General features: G+C 37.0%; 2 protein-coding genes across 2 annotated transcripts in view; one reads left to right on the top strand and one right to left on the bottom strand.

The window, feature by feature from the left end:
* CTNNA3 (catenin alpha 3) overlaps positions 1–20,887 on the bottom strand; it is a 1,660,471-nt gene that overhangs the window by 906,359 nt on the left and 733,225 nt on the right. The gene's annotated exons all lie outside the window — the stretch shown is intronic.
* Positions 9,519–20,887, top strand: part of LRRTM3 (leucine rich repeat transmembrane neuronal 3) — a 180,237-nt gene continuing 168,868 nt past the window's right edge. The window contains exons 1-2 of the mRNA XM_081238037.1: positions 9,519–9,570; positions 9,909–11,440. Of these exons, the coding sequence (XP_081094163.1) occupies positions 9,567–9,570; positions 9,909–11,440 (1,536 nt within the window). The 5' untranslated portion in view covers positions 9,519–9,566. The remainder of the gene's footprint in view (positions 9,571–9,908; positions 11,441–20,887) is intronic.

Genomic DNA, 20,887 nt, shown 5'->3' with positions numbered 1-20,887 from the left:
AGACCTCTGTCTTTTCATTTTGTCTACCTTTCTGTGAATGACGTTTTTGTTCCACAGGCTGTAGGATTGTAGTTCTTCTTGCTTCTGCTGTCTGCCCTCTGGTGGATGAGGCTATGTAAGAGGCTTGTGCAAGTTTCCTGATGGGAGGGACTTGTGGTAGGTAGAGCTGACTGTTGCTCTGGTGAGCAGAGCTCAGTAAAACTTTAATCTGTTTGACTGCTGATGGGTGTGGCTGGGTACCCTCCCTGTTGGTTGTTTGGCCAGAGGCAACCCAGCACTGGAGCCTACCTGGGCTCTTTGGTGGGGCTAATGGCCGACACTGGTAGGGCTCACGTCAAGGTGTACTTCCCAGAACTTCTGCTGCTACTGTAGTTGTCCGCACGGTGAGCCACAGCCACCCCCACCTCTACAGGAGATCCTCCAACACTAGCAGGTAGGTCTGGTTCAGTCTCCTCTGGGGTCACTGCTCCTTACCCTGGGTCCCGATGCGCACGCTACTTTGTGTGTGCCCTCCAAGAGTGGAGTCTCTGTTTCCCCCGGTCCTGTCGAAGTCCTGCAATCAAATCCCAGTAGTCTTCAAAGTCTGATTCTCTAGGAATTCCTCCTCCTGTTGCTGGACCCCCAGGTTGTGAAGCCTGACATGGGGCTCAGAACCTTCACTCCAGTGGGTGGACTTCTGTGGTATAAGTTTTCTCCAGTCTGTGATTCATCCACTCCGCAGTTATGGGATTTGATTTTACTGTGATTGTGCCCCTCCTACCGTCTCATTGTGGTTTCTCCTTTGTCTTTGGATGTTGGGTATCTTTTTTGGTGAGTTCCAGTGTCTTCCTGTTGATGACTGTCCAGAAGCTAGTTGTGATTCTGGCGTTCTCACAAGAGGGTGTGAGAGCAGGTCCTTCTACTCCACCATCTTTGTTCAGGGCCCAGATTTAATTCTTAATTCTAATATATTTGTCAAGAAGGCAAATTTTTAAATATACTAGTGTACCCATTGAAAGTATTATACATAATGCTTCAAAAGTACAATAGAAAATCTATAGACTGAATGTTTGTGTTCCACCTCCACCAAATCGTATGTTGAAAGCTAATCCCCAAAGTGATGGTGTTTGGAAGTGGAACCTTTGGGAGGTGATTAGGTGAATGGGATAAGTGTCCTTAGTAAAGAGGCCCTTGAGAGCTCCCTTGCCACTTAAGCTATGTAAAGTTCCAGAGAGAAGATGGCAGTCTGTGAAGCAGGAGGCAGGAATGCAATCTCACCAGACATGGAATCTGACCACATCTTGATCTTGGACTTCCCAGCCTCCAGAACTGTGAGAAATACATTTCTGTTGTTTATAAGCCACCCAATCTATCACATTCTGTTACAATAGCCCAAATGGACTAAGACAGAATATTTTCTTTAAAAAAAACTTGTACATCAGAACATATGTAAAGCAAATATAGCAAAATGTTTATTATTATACCATTTAAATAATACTGACTTTATATTCAAAGCACAGCCATACAATCATTCAAAGTAAAACATCAAATATTAAGGTACAAATTTGGTTAAGAGACTTTTATAGTTACTCTAAAACTCCTTTGTTCTATTGTGAGGAATCATAAGAATTTTGGAAATATATATAGGACTATAAATTTTACAATGTGGCTCTGGTGCCACATGTTCCTTCATGGACTTTGTTCCAGATGAAAAGTTAGAAAACTGATTTCTCTCAATAAAATGGCTACAAATGAATTTTGATGGCCATTCTCTTGAAAGTAATTTTTTGAGCCTCTGTTAGAAGAATATCCCAATATTAATATAAAAATTAGCAGGGTTGTTTAGCAAGGAACAATATCAAATAATTGCTTTTGACGACTATGGGCAAAAAAGCAAGTACAGTAGAAAGGGAAGAACAGAAATACTAGTAAATATGAGTGGTAAACCAACCGAGACTTATGACATCTTAAGTTTAATTATTGCTCTGAAAACTTGCCATTTGACCCATTATTGTATTCCCTGGTAATACAAACAGCACAAAACAGAAATACATATTTTCCTTCAAGTTCTAAGTCTCACATTACTCAAAAGTTAATGGAAGTCTTAAATTTGCTACCAAGAGTGAATAAATGCCCCAAGTATCAATTTGGGACTGGATATCCTGCTTAAAGTAATGAATGGATTCTTGCTCCAGATGTATGCCATTAAAACTTACTCCTTACAAGTTAAATGATACAGTGGAAGTAATCATCTGAACGTAAAACATGGAAAAAGCTACAGTTCAAATGACCTGGTACCTCCCCAAAAATTGATGGCATTAAAAAATTAGAGAGACTTCAGAAACATGAAAAGCAAATACAATATTTGGGCTTAACTTAGGTCTTGACCATAAACCAGCTTTAAGAACTTATCATTAAATATTTTAGGTGTTATAATGCTAGATGGTTAAATTAAAAGTCTTTACTGGTTAGAATTACATACTGAAATACATACATACAGACACACACACACACACACACACACACATATAAAATGACAGGATTTCTGAGATTTGCTTTTAAAATACTCCAGAAAGAAAAAAATAAATTGTGGGTGTGTGTGAAGGAAGGTGGGGATAGGTGGAACAAAATTAGTAAAATACTGATAATTGTTAATGTTAATTACACTATACTCTCTACTTTTGGGTATGTTTTGAAATTTCCACTAAAAAAAAAATAAAAACAATTGTTTCCTCAAAGTCATGTAGTCTTTTTCAATCTTCAGAAGTCTACCAATAAGTGTTACACTTTAAGAGTTTGTTATTTTTCCCTATCCTCAAATGTAGCTTAGGGCTACCTCTGTAGGAAGAAAAAGTGAGGAATGCAATAAAACCTGAGAGTATGGGTTGATGCTGCAGCATAAATGTATCTTTAGGTGACGGAGAGGGAGATGTGTTGGATAATCTTGTAGGTCTCATTCATTTGAATTTGCCTCATTCCAAAAAGACACTGAGAAACCATTTTAATGGTCAGACCTGGAAATTTCTTCATCCATTTATCTAAGTCAGACATATTCACTTATAACTATATGTGACCAGACAGGGTTTTTAATGGAGCCCTTGAAGCAAGCAGATGGAAACCAAGGATATTTCAGAGACATGTTAATGCCTCGATGGAAGATCAGAATATAGTTATAAATGTACAAATGCATTTGAATATTCTAACCAACTAGAAATGAAGAAAATAAAATTTTCATAGCTATAGGGACTCTATAGCAGCATTCTGACTATCTTATTACATGATAGGGTAGCTGAGTCAAAAACATTAAGCTCTTTACAACATCTAGATTACATGCACTTATTGGTGAAAGCACTTTATAAGTTAGAATGTCAATGATGGGCCTCCCTGGTGGCGCAGTGGTTGGGAGTCCGCCTGCCGTTGCAGGGGATACGGGTTCGTGCCCCGGTCTGGGGGGATCCCGCATGCCGTGGAGCGGCTGGGCCCGTGGGCCATGGCCGCTGGGCCTGCGCGTCCGGAGCCTGTGCTCCGCAACGGGAGAGGCCGCGGCAGTGAGAGGCCCGCGTACCGCAAAAAGAAAAAAAAAAAAAAAGAGTGTCAATGATGTATGCTGTATAATAAATGGTTGAGATATTAAAACTGTAGTAGAAACTGAATACTGAGAATTTTTTTTATAATATTAGTAAATTCTGACTCTGCCCTTGGTCATGTTAGTGACCCTTGATATATGTTTGTTCCAGTATATGCTCATGACCAGAGCACCTAGACAGAATTCAAAGAAAAATTAATTTTCTCACAGGTACACTGATTTCAGAAATATTTTGTAGCACTTTATAGTCTACAATGTATTTACATATAAATTATGGAACTCGATCCTAAATAAAAATTTTAGAGATTCATAGCACAGGTTTTATGAGTACTATTTTGCAGATAAGCAAACTGAGACCCTAAGAAAACTGGCCAGAATCAGTTCCAAATTCCAAATGTCAACTGGCATATGCAATAAAAAGTATGTGTCATTCTCTAAGTTATTCTAAAAAAACATTTTGGATTTACCGAATTTATTTTCTAAAACTCTTAGTCCACATGTTCCCATATCGGGTCTTTATGTAATTTTCAGTTTTCATCAAAGCTTTTTATTCCATTGCCTTCTAAGACAATTTGCAAAGATGTTGCCACTGTCCAGACCATCTGAATAGAAATCCATGTTGCTATTGTTAGTGCCTAATTTTGCTAATCATTTTATAAAATATTTTAAAATACATCATGGTTCTTTGAGGTCTAATAACAAGATGTTTGCAAAAATTAAAACCTCACAAAACTGAAGAAAGTTGAGAACGAAATTCAAACAAAATTCAAATGTGTTGAACTCTTGATGTTATTCTCCGAAGTTGACCTACAGAAGCAGCTGATGGCTGTACCATACCTCCAGTTGCTCAGCCCATAAAACTAGCAATCATCTGTTTTTTTTTTTTTTTTTTTTTTGCCATACACGGGCCTTTCACTGTTGTGGCCTCTCCCATTGTGGAGCACAGGCTCCAGACACACAGGCTCAGCGGCCATGGCCCACGGGTCCAGCCGCCCCGTGGCATGTGGGATCTTCCCGGACCGGGGCATGAACCCGTGTCCCCTGCATCGGTAGGTGGACTCTCAACCACTGCGCCACCAGGGAAGCCCCAGCAGTCATCTTTAATTTCTCTCTTTATCTCATACCTTCACTTCTAATCCATTAAAAAACTCGTATTGGTTTTACCTAAACATAAATCTAGAATCTAACCAATTCTCACCACTTCCAGTGCTACCATACTGGCCCAAGCCACAGTCATCTCTCTTGACTGGTATTATAACCTCCTTACTGACTTCCCTTACTACTCCTTACTACTCTTGCCCCTTTAGAGTATATTCCCTCTCTGACTTCATCTCCAATTACTCTCCCACTTGCTCTAACCACTCTAAGACTGACTGGCCTTTTTTCTAGTCAATGAACACACTATCTACTCCAACATGAGAGCCTTTGCACTGGTCACTCCTCATACATATTTAAGGTAACAACCTCATCTCCTTCAAGGGTTGTTCAAGCCACTTTCTTAGTGGTCCTAACCATCCTATTTAAAACTACGATCCACCTCATCCCTTCCACTCTTAATCTTCACTATCTTTCTTACTTTTCTATAGTACACACTATCTAATAATGTGCTACTTATGTTTGTTTTTTATTGTCCATCTTACCCCTTCAGAATGTAAGCTTAGATCTTTGTTTTGTACACTGATATACTCTAAGTGTCTGGAACCGTGTCTAGGACTTAGTCAGTACCCAAACTGTTAAATAGATGAAATCTCTGAGAACAACCCATTGTTAAGATATCAGTATATCCACTTTAAGTCCTGATTTTCTAAGTTTATATATGGCAATTCAGTTTCATATTAGACTGAAATTTGCCATTATATAAGTAAGATTGGATTTATTTACCCAATTTAAACAAAATATGTCAAGCTATTTGAAGTACTATCAGTGCAATTAAAAAAAAGTCTTTAGATACATGACACTACATTCCATAAGTATATAAATCATTAAGGCCCTAGATTCATTGGTGAAATTTAAGTTGTCCAGTAGTTTATGGTTTTTTCTGTATGTGGTGTTAAGTGCAAAAGAATTTGCTAAATACATAATGTAGTATAATTTTGCTTCCTTTGAAAGGTAAGTAAGAAATAATCATCTTGCTGTAGTCAACAAGTAAAAGGAGAATAAACTTTAAAAAGTAACCAGCAAATTACTAAAATCTTTTAGAATATAAGGTTTTATTTTTCTTTTGAGAGATTACTCTATGTCTTGGGAGTGATTTCTATAGCCTCAAGTATTCAGTCTAGTTTAGCATTGCACTATTTTATTTTTGGATTTCTCTACTAGCCTTTTGAGTGGTCTTCCCTCTTCAGGCACTTCATTACCTTGAGCCAGGATAGACCTGGTGGTGATACTGGCTTAAGAGCTAGTGCCAAAGTAGGAGCCACACAGAGGGCCTGGAGTCAGACCCAATCCAAGAATGGCTACTGATTACTACTGAGGAAGAGATCAATAATCAGCATTAAGAGAAAATATCAATTTTGAGATCCAAAAGGTGAATGTGAAGTTAGAACTAAGGAGCAAAATAAGATCAGAAACCAAGGTACCAGGAAAATGTCTAAAAACTAAGGGCAAGGTGTGTGACGCAGCAGCAAATGTTATTCACCATAACTGATCCAAGAAGATTTCTCCCAGGAAAAGCAAAGTGAGAGAATTACATTCTCAGTGGGCTCATCTGTGCTTCTGTCAGGGAATGAGAGAAGAATAAGAAACACAAAGTTGATGGGGCCTCTGGCCATCCTAGAGCAGCCCTCTGCAGCTGTTAGGCAAAACAGACATCGGATAGCTACTTCCCTTGGAGAAGCAAGGATGGTGAAAAGAAAAATCAGAGCCTTTCAAGCAACAGAGATATGATAGAGGAGTTATAAATATGATTCCCTTTAGTCTTTTTTTAATAGATACAAGTGGCCAAGCCCTATTTGGGATGTTAGATGATAAAAGTTGTAATATGCCAAAGGGAATATTCAAACCTATATTTACTATTCTCATAAAATTTACAGTTTAACTATGAAGACAAGAGATGTCTACATGAAAAGTGAAGATCACTTGCTGACCATGTGAGTATTTCTGCTTCCCAGTTTCTTGCCTTATAACACACATTTTTAAAGAACACTTTCTCCAGAACTGTATCCAATCTCACTGGCCAAGGAACTTTTCAGGGATCAATCCCATGTACACAAGACTAGCATTACATAACCAGTTTATCCTACATCAAATGTACCTGTGACCCCCCATAAAAATGTATTTATTCAATAAATCTTTATTGAGCATCTATAATATGCCAAGTGCTATTGCAGGTTTCAGGGAAACTGAAGTAGACAAAACACTGTTTTTGTCCTCATAGAATCTATATCACAATGTCATAGATTTATATGTCCTCTCTTCCTACTAGGAGAAAATTTATTATTTTTATTCATTCCCTTACAGTGCATTTTTTAAACCAAGTTGTCCATCAGAGTCTGTTGATAAGTGTAGCCTCTTCCATCCCCTTGAATCAAAATCTTGGGGGAGGGATTGGGAAATTTATCTTTTTAACAAGCTCTCTGGGGGCTTTATGTGCATTGATAGCATGAATAATTTGGGAGGAAACTGCCCTGTTAATGGCTTACTATCTGAGGAATTGGATGACGTCTACGGGATCCCTTTTGATTATCATGACTGTTACCAAGCTTCTCATCCTTAGAAGATATGAAAGCTCTCCAGGGTTTTCCACAGCCAATTCATCTAACTAAGACTAACACTTTTATTTTTTATAAAATTACCACTTATTTTTAAACAAAATGGTTTTTTCTGTGGGGCAGATGTTACCATATTCTGCTCTGGGGAAGAAAATAATCAAACATTAATTACTAGTTATGGTCTACTAGATACTCATTTTAAAGATAAAGTTGAGATGATGGAAATTTAGGAACTCTTCTCATCAAAGAAGGCAAGACTGAAAGTATCTCAGAAATCCACTGTAAACAATATAAAAAATATTCATTGAAGTAGTTGTTTGTGAGTAAATGAAAGTGAGTATACTCAATATTCAATACTAAATAACATGCAATACCAGCAAATACAGTAAAGTCGATATTATTCAAATAACAGCTAACACGGGCTTATAATGTGCCACTTACTATTCTAAGTACTTCACAGATATTTAGATGACTTAATTCTCAAACGCTCTATGAAACGGAATTTTGTTATTATGCCCATTTTGTAGAAGAGAAAACTAATGCATAGAGAAGATAAGTAACCTAGTGAAGGTTAAGGAGCTGGTAAAGTACAGCCAGGATTTGAACCTAGGTGGAAAAATTCATCCTCTTAATCATTAGACTAAGCTTCTCCTCTTTAGTTTTTATGATTCTTGTTAGAAGACTCATACCAAAGAAATTTATGAAAACCTATTCTAGAAATCAAGAATTTTATTTTATTACAGCTTCCCTGACACAATGACTTAGGATAATTTTCATTTGGCTCATTTTAAAGTGAAGATAGCAATGTTGCTGAAGCAGGATCATCTAGCAGATAGAGGTGTAAGCTAAGACAGCTATGGTTCTAAATGTCAGTTCTGCCACTTGCTTGCTATATGACCTTGAGCAAGTTACCTTTCCAAGTCTCTGTTTCCTCATCTTCAAAATGAAGGTTATAATGGGACCTACATCATAATATTGTTTACAGATAGAATAAGATAGCCCATTTAAAGCACTTAGAAAGTGCTCAATAAATATTACTAGTGTAAAAAATAGCAACAGCATCAATAAACTGAACCACATGATCTCTTGATTCTCGTACTCACACTAAATATGGCTTATTTCTCTTCTAATTAAAAAAATAAAATGACAGCAACCGAAACAACAAACCAAGTCATAAGCCATGAAACCAATTATGTCTTTTGTGGGAAAACCAGAAAGGTTATTGGACACATTAGTTTACATGTCATTAGTTATCCTCTCTACTCCAAAATGTACGTGTTCTAGCATCCTGAGACACCTTGTATAATATAATCTCTGTGACTCCAAGAGGTCAAATGGGCAGGCAGTTAATGCTTCTCTGTGAAAAGCTCAATAATTCATTTTATAAATTTCAGTTCAAAGCTATGTTGAGGTTAAGAAAAATTGACATTCGGTCTGTAAACTTAATGTCAAGCTCAAGAAAAACTCTGGGCAGCGCATGTTTAGCGATTAAGTGGATGCAGGCAATAAAGACGTTGCCAAATTGTAAAGCAAGACTTGGAAATTACAGAAAATGTTGCTAGTTATTGATTACGGTGACCATTCAGTTCCTATTGAGCCACCCAAAAGAATCATTCATTTTCTAAGAGAAAGCCTGCTCATTTGCAAGATAAAAGAGAGACATTTCTGCACATGCCCATAATGTTCTTCACCACTGGGGGCAGCTTTACATAAGACTGCATTCACTGAAACCAAAGCAACAGTCCAAGCAGCTTTCAGAATGACAGCCTGCAGAAGTGAGCTGAGCGTGTGCACGGTACGGGGCTCTCCTGCCTTCTGGGCTCCAACGCAGCGCTGTGGCTGAAGTGGGTGCTCGCCATCAGAAATGCTGGGCTACGGGATACAGATGTGGCCGCTCAGGTAGCCTCATGTTGCCTGGAGGAATACATCTTGCTTTCCGATAAGAAGAAATTGTAGAAGCCAGTTTTTTTTTCTTTTTTTTTTTAACACCCCCCCCACAAAGAAAAACTGTAAAGATGCAAAAACGTAATATTCATGAAGATCCTATTACCTAGGAAGATTTTGATGTTTTGCTGCAAATGCGGTGTTGGGATTTATTTGTTCTTGGAGTGTTCTGCGTGGCTGGCAAAGAATAATGTTCCAAAATCGGTCCATCTCCCAAGGGGTCCAATTTTTCTTCCTGGGTGTCAGCGAACCCTGACTCACTACAGTGCAGCTGACAGGGGCTGTCATGCAAGTGGCCCCCTAAGCCAAAGCAAAGACCTAAGGACGACCTTTGAACAATACAAAGGATGGGTATGTTTTGTCATTTTTCTTCTTTTCTTCTTAAAAAAACAAAAAATCCACTAATCTGTATATTAATTCTGCCTTAATTATTGTAGAGATTACCTTGCTCTGCTCTAAGACTATAAATTCGATTGCTTAGTTGCCATGTTTCCTTGCTTAACTATTAAAAAAAAAAAGCCTAAAGACAATTCTCTTTAAATTATAAGGAGATTATATTTGATGTTAAATGTTTTTAATCTAGATTTAAATTTCTAAAAAAGAAAATACATGCTTATTTTTGCTTGATTAAAAAATAAATGAATTCCTTTTTTGGGGGGATAACTTTTCTAAGTTGTTTTTATTTTCAGGTTTCAATGTAATTAGGCTACTGAGCGGATCAGCTGTAGCACTGGTTATAGCCCCCACTGTCTTACTGACAATGCTTTCTTCTGCCGAACGAGGATGCCCTAAGGGCTGTAGGTGTGAAGGCAAAATGGTATACTGTGAATCTCAGAAATTACAGGAGATACCCTCAAGTATATCTGCTGGTTGCTTAGGTTTGTCCCTTCGCTATAACAGCCTTCAAAAACTTAAGTATAATCAATTTAAAGGGCTCAACCAGCTCACCTGGCTGTACCTTGACCATAACCATATCAGCAATATTGATGAGAATGCTTTTAATGGAATACGCAGACTCAAAGAGTTGATTCTGAGTTCCAACAGAATCTCCTATTTTCTCAACAATACCTTCAGACCTGTGACAAATTTACGGAACTTGGATCTGTCCTATAATCAGCTGCATTCTCTGGGATCTGAACAGTTTCGGGGTTTGCGAAAACTGCTGAGTTTACATTTACGATCTAATTCCCTGAGAACCATCCCAGTGCGAATATTCCAAGACTGCCGCAACCTGGAACTTTTGGACCTGGGATATAACCAGATCCGAAGTTTAGCCAGGAATGTCTTTGCAGGCATGATCAGACTCAAAGAACTTCACCTGGAGCACAATCAATTTTCTAAGCTCAATTTGGCCCTTTTTCCAAGGTTGGTGAGCCTTCAGAACCTTTACTTGCAGTGGAATAAAATCAGTGTCATAGGACAGACCATGTCCTGGACCTGGAGTTCATTACAAAGGCTTGATTTATCAGGCAATGAGATCGAAGCTTTTAGTGGACCTAGTGTTTTCCAGTGTGTCCCAAATCTGCAGCGCCTCAACCTGGATTCCAACAAGCTCACATTTATTGGTCAAGAGATTTTGGATTCTTGGATATCCCTCAATGACATCAGTCTTGCCGGGAATATATGGGAATGCAGCAGAAATATTTGTTCCCTGGTAAACTGGCTGAAAAGTTTTAAAGGACTGAGGGAGAATACAATTATCTGTGCCAGTCCCAAAGAGCTGCAAGGAGTAAATGTTATCGATGCAGTAAAGAACTACAGCATCTGTGGCAAAAGTACCACGGAGAGGTTTGATCTGGCCAGGGCTCTCCCAAAGCCGACATTTAAGCCCAAGCTCCCCAGGCCGAAGCATGAGAGCAAACCCCCTTTGCCCCCCACAGTGGGAGCCACGGAGCCTGGCCCAGAGACCGATGCTGACACTGAGCACATCTCTTTCCATAAAATCATCGCAGGGAGCGTGGCCCTCTTCCTGTCTGTGCTCGTCATCCTTCTCGTTATCTATGTGTCGTGGAAGCGGTACCCTGCCAGCATGAAGCAGCTGCAGCAGCGCTCCCTCATGCGAAGGCACAGGAAAAAGAAAAGACAGTCCCTAAAGCAAATGACTCCCAGCACCCAGGAATTTTATGTAGATTATAAACCCACCAACACGGAGACCAGCGAGATGCTGCTGAATGGGACGGGACCCTGCACCTATAACAAATCGGGCTCCAGGGAGTGTGAGGTATGAACCATTGTGATAAAAGCGCTCTTAAAAGCTGGGAAATAAGTGGTGCTTTATTGAACTCTGGTGACTATAAAGGGAATGTGGTGCCCCTCTCCCTACCCCTCTCCCTCTCACTTCGCTGGCAAGGTCCTTCACTGTCCGTTTTAGTACATTCATAATACTGGTCATTTTACTTTCATACATAATTAACCCATTGAAATTTAAATACCACAATCAATGTGAAGCTTGAACTCTGCTTTAATTTAATGCCTATTGTATAAGACCCTTTACTGATTCCATTAATGTCACACTTGTTTTAAGATAAAACTTCTTTCATAAGTAATCCTTCACATCGGCTGTTATCCTCCTTCTGGCAAGACCAAATCTATAGTCCTAGAAGGTTTGCTGTTCATTGGCAAATCAAGGAAAAAGTGAATGATCCCAGGTACTTGGAGCCTGAACTGCTTCTAGGAGAGGACTTGATTATAGGACATTTAGGGACAGCCTTAAAACAATGCCTAGCTTAAAAAGAAAACTGCAGGAAACTATCGAAAGATGGTGCTCTGTTAAAGCAGCACCACGAGCAGTTTCCAGAGGTGTTTGCATTACAATAAAGCAAGCCTAGGGAAAACTGTTGAAGGGTTAAAATGCTGCAAGTAGACAACTGCAAAACGTGAGGAGACCGTAAAAATACAAAGTTTTAGACCTGAAGCCTTGTCTCTGAAACTCATCTCTGTAAAATCAGACTAGAGGTTTCACTGTCAATTTCTTCTAGCCTCCACATTTCCAAAATAAGTAAATAAATGAATAAATAAATAAATAAAATAGGCAGGAGGCAGATTTCTCCACTGCTCTTTACTTTAAGGAGTTTTCAGAGATGAGGCTTGCAAATGGGAATGCAGCTTGGTAAATGCATGTGGTGGGAAGCTTACCAAAATTTCTCTTTCCAGCTCTTTTAAGGACCCTAATATAGGCAGTGGAATTATGAGCTCTGTCTGTTCTTCTGTTTGGGAGTTGTCAGGCTGTCCTGTTGTGTTCCACTCTATGCTCTGCACACACACCAGTTCCCTGATGACTGACACTTCATTCAGAGGTGTAAAGAGAACACATTCCAAGACACGCTTTCCACCACCGACAGCCTCGTTGAAAAGAATAGTTTTGACAACACCTTAATAAACGTATAAAATAAATCTTACAGGACAAAAGACCAACCCCATGGCAGTTGTCTTTTGCTTTTCTATTGCTGATGTTACAGTGTCCCCTTGTTCATCTATATTGTGAACTCCATTCATCAGTATGATTCTGTACAGACCCTGTTGGCAATCTGCAAGCTGCATGCATGTTTTTATGTCAGTGGTGAAAGTTTATTGCCTGCAGCACAAATATCACAGCTTCTGTATTTAAGTAACTTCGACCACAGTTCATTTAGATTTTAGAAAAATGTCTTTAGCCAGTATTCTCTTGCATCCTCCAAAATGAAGAATTCTATTATAGGAGTAAAAATCAGGAATTGCAACATTGAGCCCGTTTCATTTAATTTGGCTTGTCAAGCTTTATATCTTTAACCATGCCCCTGTTCTTTCAAAACAGAATCACTGCAGCAAAAAAGAAAAAGTAAATGGCTATTTTTACCAGCATTTTTATATAGTTTGGAGGCTTTTCATATTCTGAGAGGAAAAATCTAGGCAAGTCACCATGAGATATAATTGCAAAGAAGCCAGATTATAAAAATCATACTTTTATAAGCAATAAAGAAAAAGGAACCTCGAAAGTAGATTTCTCAAGGAACTGTACTTTGATTTTGATTAAATCTTAAAATAGATACCAGTTCAGAAAAGCATCATAGCTACAATATATTTGTCCATGAATAACTGTTGGATATACATTTATTAATGGTAAATAGTCATGGATTCCCAATTGATTAATAATGCAGATACTTCCTTATAGTACAATGAATTGGATGACTGAAACTACTGCGATGTTTTTCACTGAAGTTGTAATTTCACATTTTTCATAAAATGTCAGTAAATACATATTACATCTAAAAACAAAATTTTCTTTGGTCAGCCTCATTTTTACCTGTACTAAACATGATTGTTTTAATTAAATGCAGTGTTAAAGTGAAAAAGCCCATTTTTATTCTTTGACTTGACCTTCTGCCTCATTTGTCATGGATACCAAATAAATTTGGGCAAGGCATATTTATATTCATATTTTCAAACTCTTGCAAAAACTTGATGCTGTGGTACTGCTAGTATATATAAAATATGTTTGCTGTATTAAAAGTGTTTCTAAAATTCAAAGCCACTTGGTGTGTTAAGATTACATGAATGACCAAAATTTTGAAGGTTGGTCATTTTTTAATGCCTAACTTTAACTACATATAAATTTAATAATAGAGAAGAACCAAAATAAAATCCCTTAGATTGTAAAAGCAATTTTGATTCAGTACATGGAATTACAAAAAAAAGTATTTTCCCTCTCTTTGGGAATGAAGCTTCTTTAGTTCTCAGTACATAATTCTTGTAGGTTAGACAATCACTAGTTCACCACTATAAATTTAACAAAGCCAACTGGTGAATGAATGTTCTCCTGCTCAAAAGTCATCATCCTCACCACCACCCCATGGCACTTTTTAGACTTCATACCATAAATCTATTCTTATAAGTATTTAAAAACTCATTGCATATTAGAAAAATATAATTGATATTTCATTTTCTATTCCAAATTTATATTGTGTCTGACTTTCCTCAAAGATGACAACATTTAAATAAACAGCCTGACCTGTTGAAATACACAGCAGAGATGCATCAATGCAGAATAGATTCAGTCTTTGAATGCTTTACCAGGGAGAGAGGAAATACAGTTTAGTCTCTGAACTGTATGGGTTTTATCCCCAAATTTTTATGAGCCCTGGTACACATAGTGCTACTGCAGCATAGAGTTAATAGTCCAAGTGCCAGTCTTCCAAGCAATAATTATGCAAGATATATTCCTTTTAAATGAGTTTATATTTTCCAAGAATGTTGACAATACATCTTTTCAAAGAATTTAAACCATTTTTTTCTTGATTCAGTGAGTCAACTGCCTAAATAGACAGGCAATAGACTGTATTTCTGTGGAGCATCAGTGACCTCCAGTGGCTGGTTAGACTAATCACAGCTATTCCAACATTTTGTTTTGTTTTTTATCCTGAACCCTTATGTAAATGTGGTTTACAACATATGGTTTTCAATCCATGAATCAGATTTTAATTTTATTTAGTTCATATCCCTTGGAAACATGGTTATAGTACAATTTTTTAAGTTATATTATGTATATTGACTTATTTAGTAATGCCCAGAGGCCATAGAACTGGAACTAAGGGCTAGAAATAAGCATCCAAAGATGAAGAGCAAGTAATAATGCAACAAAAATCGATAAGAAATATTTTTTAAAGTATTTATAATCATCAACATTGGCCAAATATTCTGATATTTTCATTAAGTGAGAATATTTTCCATAGGCACAATACTGAAATATAATTTAAGTTGGGGAAAACAAATTTCAATATTAATACTGAAAGAACCAGCACCAGTTATTTGCCAGTCAGGAGTGTCTGAGCTGTGGAGTGAGGGAGGCCTCTCCATCCAGCTCTAGAACTCTCTAGTTTGTTATCATGCCAGTGACCTGTGCTTTGCCCCAGTGCTCTCTCCCTCCCTCCCCCTTTTCAGTCAGCTGAACACTGTTCTATTAGGCTTTCTGACAATGATGTTACAGTCTAAGAGGTGATGATTCATAGATAATGAAATTATGCTCTCCTTCTGGGGAAGGATAATGCAGAGTCAGATTTGGCAAGGATTTTTAGGATGCTGTAGGTGCATGAAATACCTTCTCTTCCCTTGACATTTACCAAGAAGAGAACTTAACTAGTTTATTTAAAGTGTGGATTAAACTAGCATCAGAAACAGCATCAGGCCATGAAGCCTAAGACAAAATGAGTTCCAGACATGACAAATGAGAACTGAGCCATGAGAAATGAAAAATTCAGAAACTGTGTTGCCTCTTTTATTCCCTTTCCCTGGATTCTCATTAGAATCTGGATTTCATGCAAACCCATGGAATTTTGCTATACTTGTATTCTCTTAGCTACCTACATCAAAAATCAGAGGCAGCTGGAATAAATCATGAACACAAAAAGTAATATCAGTGGATTTTAATTACAAATGTTGTAAGAGAAACAGAACTGATGAAAGCCAAATAGGTTGTATTAAATGACTCTTGAAAACTAATAAGATAATACACAGGTGAAAATAAGACTTTCTAGAATCTAACCATAATAGCCTATAGAATTGGACCAACTTTTGCCTACTCTTCAAAATCATTGTTGATTTTTGCACAGTTGGTTAGAATACAATAGAAATATTACAGAGAAAGTCTACATAAAAACAGATTATGATTCTTTTGATTTAAGGAACATATCATGGCCATGTAAATAATAGAGTATAGGCTTTAGATTCAAATTTCTCTCACACTTGCAAATCAAATAATCCTGAGGAAATTCCTTAGCTTTTCTGAACTTGAAGTCACTCGTCTGTAAAACGGGCAAAATTATTGACTTCACATGGTTACTGGGAGGACAAAATGTGAGCAACACTTTGTAAACTCTAAAATGGCAACTATCTATTATTTTCAAAAAGCATTTAGTGAGATAATCAGTTATGTTTGCCAGTGTTCTATGTTTGGCCTGGGTTAAAAAGACATTACTAACCTCTATGTAACAGAAGCCTAAATCCACTTTACATTAATATGAATTCTGAGACTTGGCAGTGAGTCTATAACTTAATTTGCCTTTGATGTTTATTTTCCATAAAAACAGTTTCTTCCATCCCATATCAATAATGACCGCAATGTACAATAAACATAAATAGACACCAACCAGAGCTTATCAAACTAAATCAAAATTCTAATTGGGCCCCAAAAAAGATCATTATAAAAAAGGTTTTCAATTAACATAGGTTACTTGCCCTGACCCTCTTCAGTATCACTATTTTGAGCCCTTGTCGACTTTATACCTTATAAATATAACATTTATGGCAAGATATCATTATTGAGCAAAAAGTAATTGCTTTTCACATGTTACAGTGGGATTAGCACATATTCCAGGTATCGATTACATGACATCTACTCTGTTGTTTCTTTTTTTTCCCCCAATGAAAGATTATCCAAAATTTCCTCCTAGTATAGAAATTATTATTGACTTTACCAGTTATTACTGTTGAAAATCACTGGATTAAAAAAAAGTAACATAAAAATACAAAGGCTTTTTTATGAGTTATAACCTATTCATTTATGCAAAATTAAATACTTAAGAGTACTCTTTTTGGGCCTTTCATCAAAAAAATGACCAGTGTAATCAAAAATTTCTCTCTACTGGATGTAGCTTTTCTTACCAAGTATGATGTAGCAGACGTGTTTCCAAAATTCTTATAATTTAAGTAGAAAACCATTCTCTTTGATAGCTGAGTTCCTATGAAATCTCTTGAGAACAGAGAGAGGATGATGGGTTTTCAGTGGAAAAAGCATTTTTTAATTTTATTCTGCTTTACCTTCATAGGATTATTGGTACATGTTCTTGAGTTAGGTCTCCTGAACATGTGAGGAGAATTTCAGGAACACAGAGAGAACAAGACTATCTGGGTCACAATGTAAGACCAAGCAGAGGGAATCTTGTTAACAACTGTACTTTCTAATAGCAGAAACTTCATATGCAATAATAATCCATTTTATTGAAAAAAAGAGAAAAAAAGAAAAAGAGCTTCTCTCTTGACCTATCCAGCAAATGTTGTAATGCAAATTGATTACTTTTTTGATAATTCTTTATACCTTATTTTCAGGGACTCCCATTTCCCCCTGACCCAGGAAAAAATTTCAGTTATTCTTTTATCCCACTTTTAAATTGTTGTTCTCTACTTCCTATATCACACTAAAAAGGTCTTGCCTCATATAAATCAACACAATTGGTCATCTTACTCAAAGGAGCATCCTATCTTCAATAAAAAATGTTAGACCATAAAACAAAATGTAAGTCTGGCTGACCCTTCCCCCTTTTCCCTATAGCTTACAAACCACCTCTACAGTACCTTTTGATTTGCAGTGGAGGAAAGAAGAAATATAGTTGAATTAACAATTAAATAACTCCTAGAAACAAAACATAAGACTTTATGAATGGGAATACTCAACTATATGTCATCAATCAAAAACACATATCAACAATCAGAATTTTGCCTTTCAGGGATGAAATGTAAATTTCGGGGGCCTCATGAATAAAATGATAAGGCAAAGACCCCATTTAGCAAAGGCAACTTCTATTGAATCTTCATTGCACTAATTACATCTATCCAGGATGTAAAATACATTTTGCCAGTAAAGAGCAAAGGACTTCAGTTAAAAATAAATCCTTATTCAGCACTCTTGGAGCTCAAACTTATTGATGAAGTGGGGGTAAAAAAGAAAATGTTTTCAGACAGTGACGCTACAGTATAGTGAAGCTATACTATCCAGTGGTGTTCATGGCTTCAACTGGGTGGTCCATACACATAGCTAAAAAGTGCTTCTTGTCATTAAGTTTGATCTGTTGTACTCTCTGAAAAAAGGAACATGATTTTTGATGCAGTCAACCACCATCTCATAAGAATGTTTAAAGGAAACTTGTAGGACATACCATGTTGATCTTGAAGTAGCTGAGTGACTTTAAAGTCTCTGATAAACCTGTTATAACTTACCACAGTGAAAGAAGTTTAAAAACTAACTTGATACTTTAGGATCAGTGTTGGCTTGTTTTTCATCAATTTATGAAAGGGATTCTGCACAATTTGTATGAAATTTTAAAGTTAAAAGGTACAAATATTTGGTTGGAGTACTGCCATTTACCCTAAGGAAGGTTAGGTAACATCACTAAATCCAATTAAAATGGAATAGTTAAAGATCTGTTTAATATGGCACAGGACATATATATATACATAAGTATTTTATGTTTTCCACCAAGTTAGACATGTTTTAGATGCTTAGGGAAAAAAAAGAATCCATGTCCTTCCTATAGGATTATTCACATTTTATCACATATTTGTTTATGTGTATGTGTATTTTTGTGTACTTGACTTATTATGTGCCAGGAATGTGTATATAGTTTTTTTTCTTAATATAAGGACAGAGTCCCTATATTGACTCTGTCCTCTGATAAATTTCATCCATTAATCTTAAATCTTGTCCCTCTTTATAGGATTGCCCTAAAATAATTCATACCCTACCCACACAAGGCTTCTCAAGCCAAATTATACACCTCCAGCTCCATTAGGAAATGATTTCCAGTAATTTACCATTAGGGTATCCCTCTGCTAGTTAAATTCTGATCTGCTAGTGTAGTCATCTTCCCAGCCTGTGGCACTCACTCCAGCCTATTTTATGTCATTAAAAGGCAACATGCACTTAGTTCTATGGACTTTTACAGGGACGATTGAGTACTAAAATGTAAAAATCTACATATATTTTTATGGGCTTCACTTTGGTTGTCTTTATGGTTGAACACACAGAGATGTGCGGGGTCTTAGTTTACACTGAAATGCAAAACCATTAAGCTAGCTATAAATTAAAATGAAAAGGTCAAGATAGACCAAAAAAAAAGAGAGTCTAAAGATCATGTTATTTATTTCTTAATTTTAAAAATAATACTAAATAATGAACATCCTGTATTTCACTTTCCTGACATCTGTTTTACCCTCCATGTTTCCCATCATATTCTTGAATTTAAACTTCACATTTCTTACATTTTCCCACTTCTAACACGGAGGTTTCTTTTGTTTGTTTTTCAGTTGTCTTGTTTTGTTTTCTGCCTGCAGATCTTTTCCCAATGCTTTTGTTGTATCACTTTGCCTGCTCTTCTAGACTCCCCACTCAAATTATGATCCTGTCAGAAAGTCACAGCGTAATTCATCAGTTTTGTGATTGGAGTGATCAGACAAATGGACTGGGTTTGTCTCTAGAGTGCAATCTAGTCAAGTCTGGGATGTGTGCCTTGTGTCTTCCCTGCCTCCATTCCCATGCCTTTTCTCCACTTAGGATTATCCATACTGAAATTCCTCCATCCAGTGCTACCCAGGGCTCTCTTGGTTCCTTATTCCTTACCCAATATGTATCCCCAGATCTCAACTAGCATCATTATCGATTCCAAGGACACTTACACCTAAATGGGGATAAAAACCTTTTGCTAAAGGTGAGAAAGTCATATACTAAGAGCAGGGGTTATGCTTCGAGGGCAAAAGTGCTTTGCAAACACCTCTGAAATCATCCTACATAGATACCTCTATATTTTTCTCAAACATGAAGTTGGCCCTTCCCAAAGGAACCAAGGCAGGACAAATAATCCATGTTTCATTCACTAAACTATAGTTTGAGAAATCTCTTCAGTGAATTACCATTATACACAGGCTTTCTCCTTAGTTTTTCTCCATGGAGAGACAATATTGTATACAATAAAGAACGTGGGCTATGGATACAGGATGAACCAGTTTGAATTCTGGTTCTGGGACTTAATAACTGCAAAATCTTGAGTGTTAGCTTCTTCATCTTAAAAATAAAAATGTGTAAAATAATATAATCATCACAGGATTGTCACAACAGGGCAAAGAATCAGCATTTCTTGAATATTTTTATGTATTTTGTTTTGGCACATTACATGTATTATTTAATTTAATTTAATTATTTAATTTAATACTCATAAAGTTCCTAGATGATTAAATAAGATGACTTAGATGAAATCACTTAGTATAAAGTTTGGCACATAATCGTAACCTTCTCCATCCCTTTATTAGCTCTAATTGCTAAAAATTTCAGTATAACAGAATGCTTTAATAGCTGTATTCCACTATCTATTTTTGCATGGAATAACAAACAGATATCTGGCAGACTTTCAAGAAATAGAATCTTAACAGCCATAAGCTCAGGGGCAACTGGGCACATGAGTAATACTGAAGAGTAATGTGGTACATAAGACCAAAATCCTAAACCTCCCATCAAAGCCCAACTACCTCCCTACCTTTATTTCCACATTATTCCCCATGCTCTAACAACTGGACAGTTATTGAAGTGCTTTCCTACCTCTGTGCTTTTGCTCAAGCTATTTCCTTTGTGAGAAATGACTTTCCTCTCCCTTCCAAGTCCTCCTGTCAATCTCTGAGTCTTCTTATAACAGATCCAATTCAAATTCCACTCACTCTAGAAGTCTTCTTAATCTTGCTTGCCCTTCCCTGTTTTCCATGATATTTTGTATGTCTACTGGAGACAATAACACAGGCTGCCTTATGTTAGAGTTATTAATGTGTTTTCATACCCTTTTTGAGGAAAGGAACCATCTCTTCTTTTCTTTCATCCAGTGGTGATTGGTCATAGACTTTTATTCATAGTAGATGTCTGTTGAACTGATTTTCT

Source organism: Mesoplodon bidens (genome assembly GCF_964165515.1).
Source record: "Mesoplodon bidens genome assembly, chromosome: 1".
In the NCBI taxonomy this organism is placed as follows: Eukaryota; Metazoa; Chordata; class Mammalia; order Artiodactyla; family Ziphiidae; genus Mesoplodon; species Mesoplodon bidens.
Note: the sequence above shows the minus strand (reverse complement) of the source record. Positions and strands in the feature narration are given on the sequence as shown.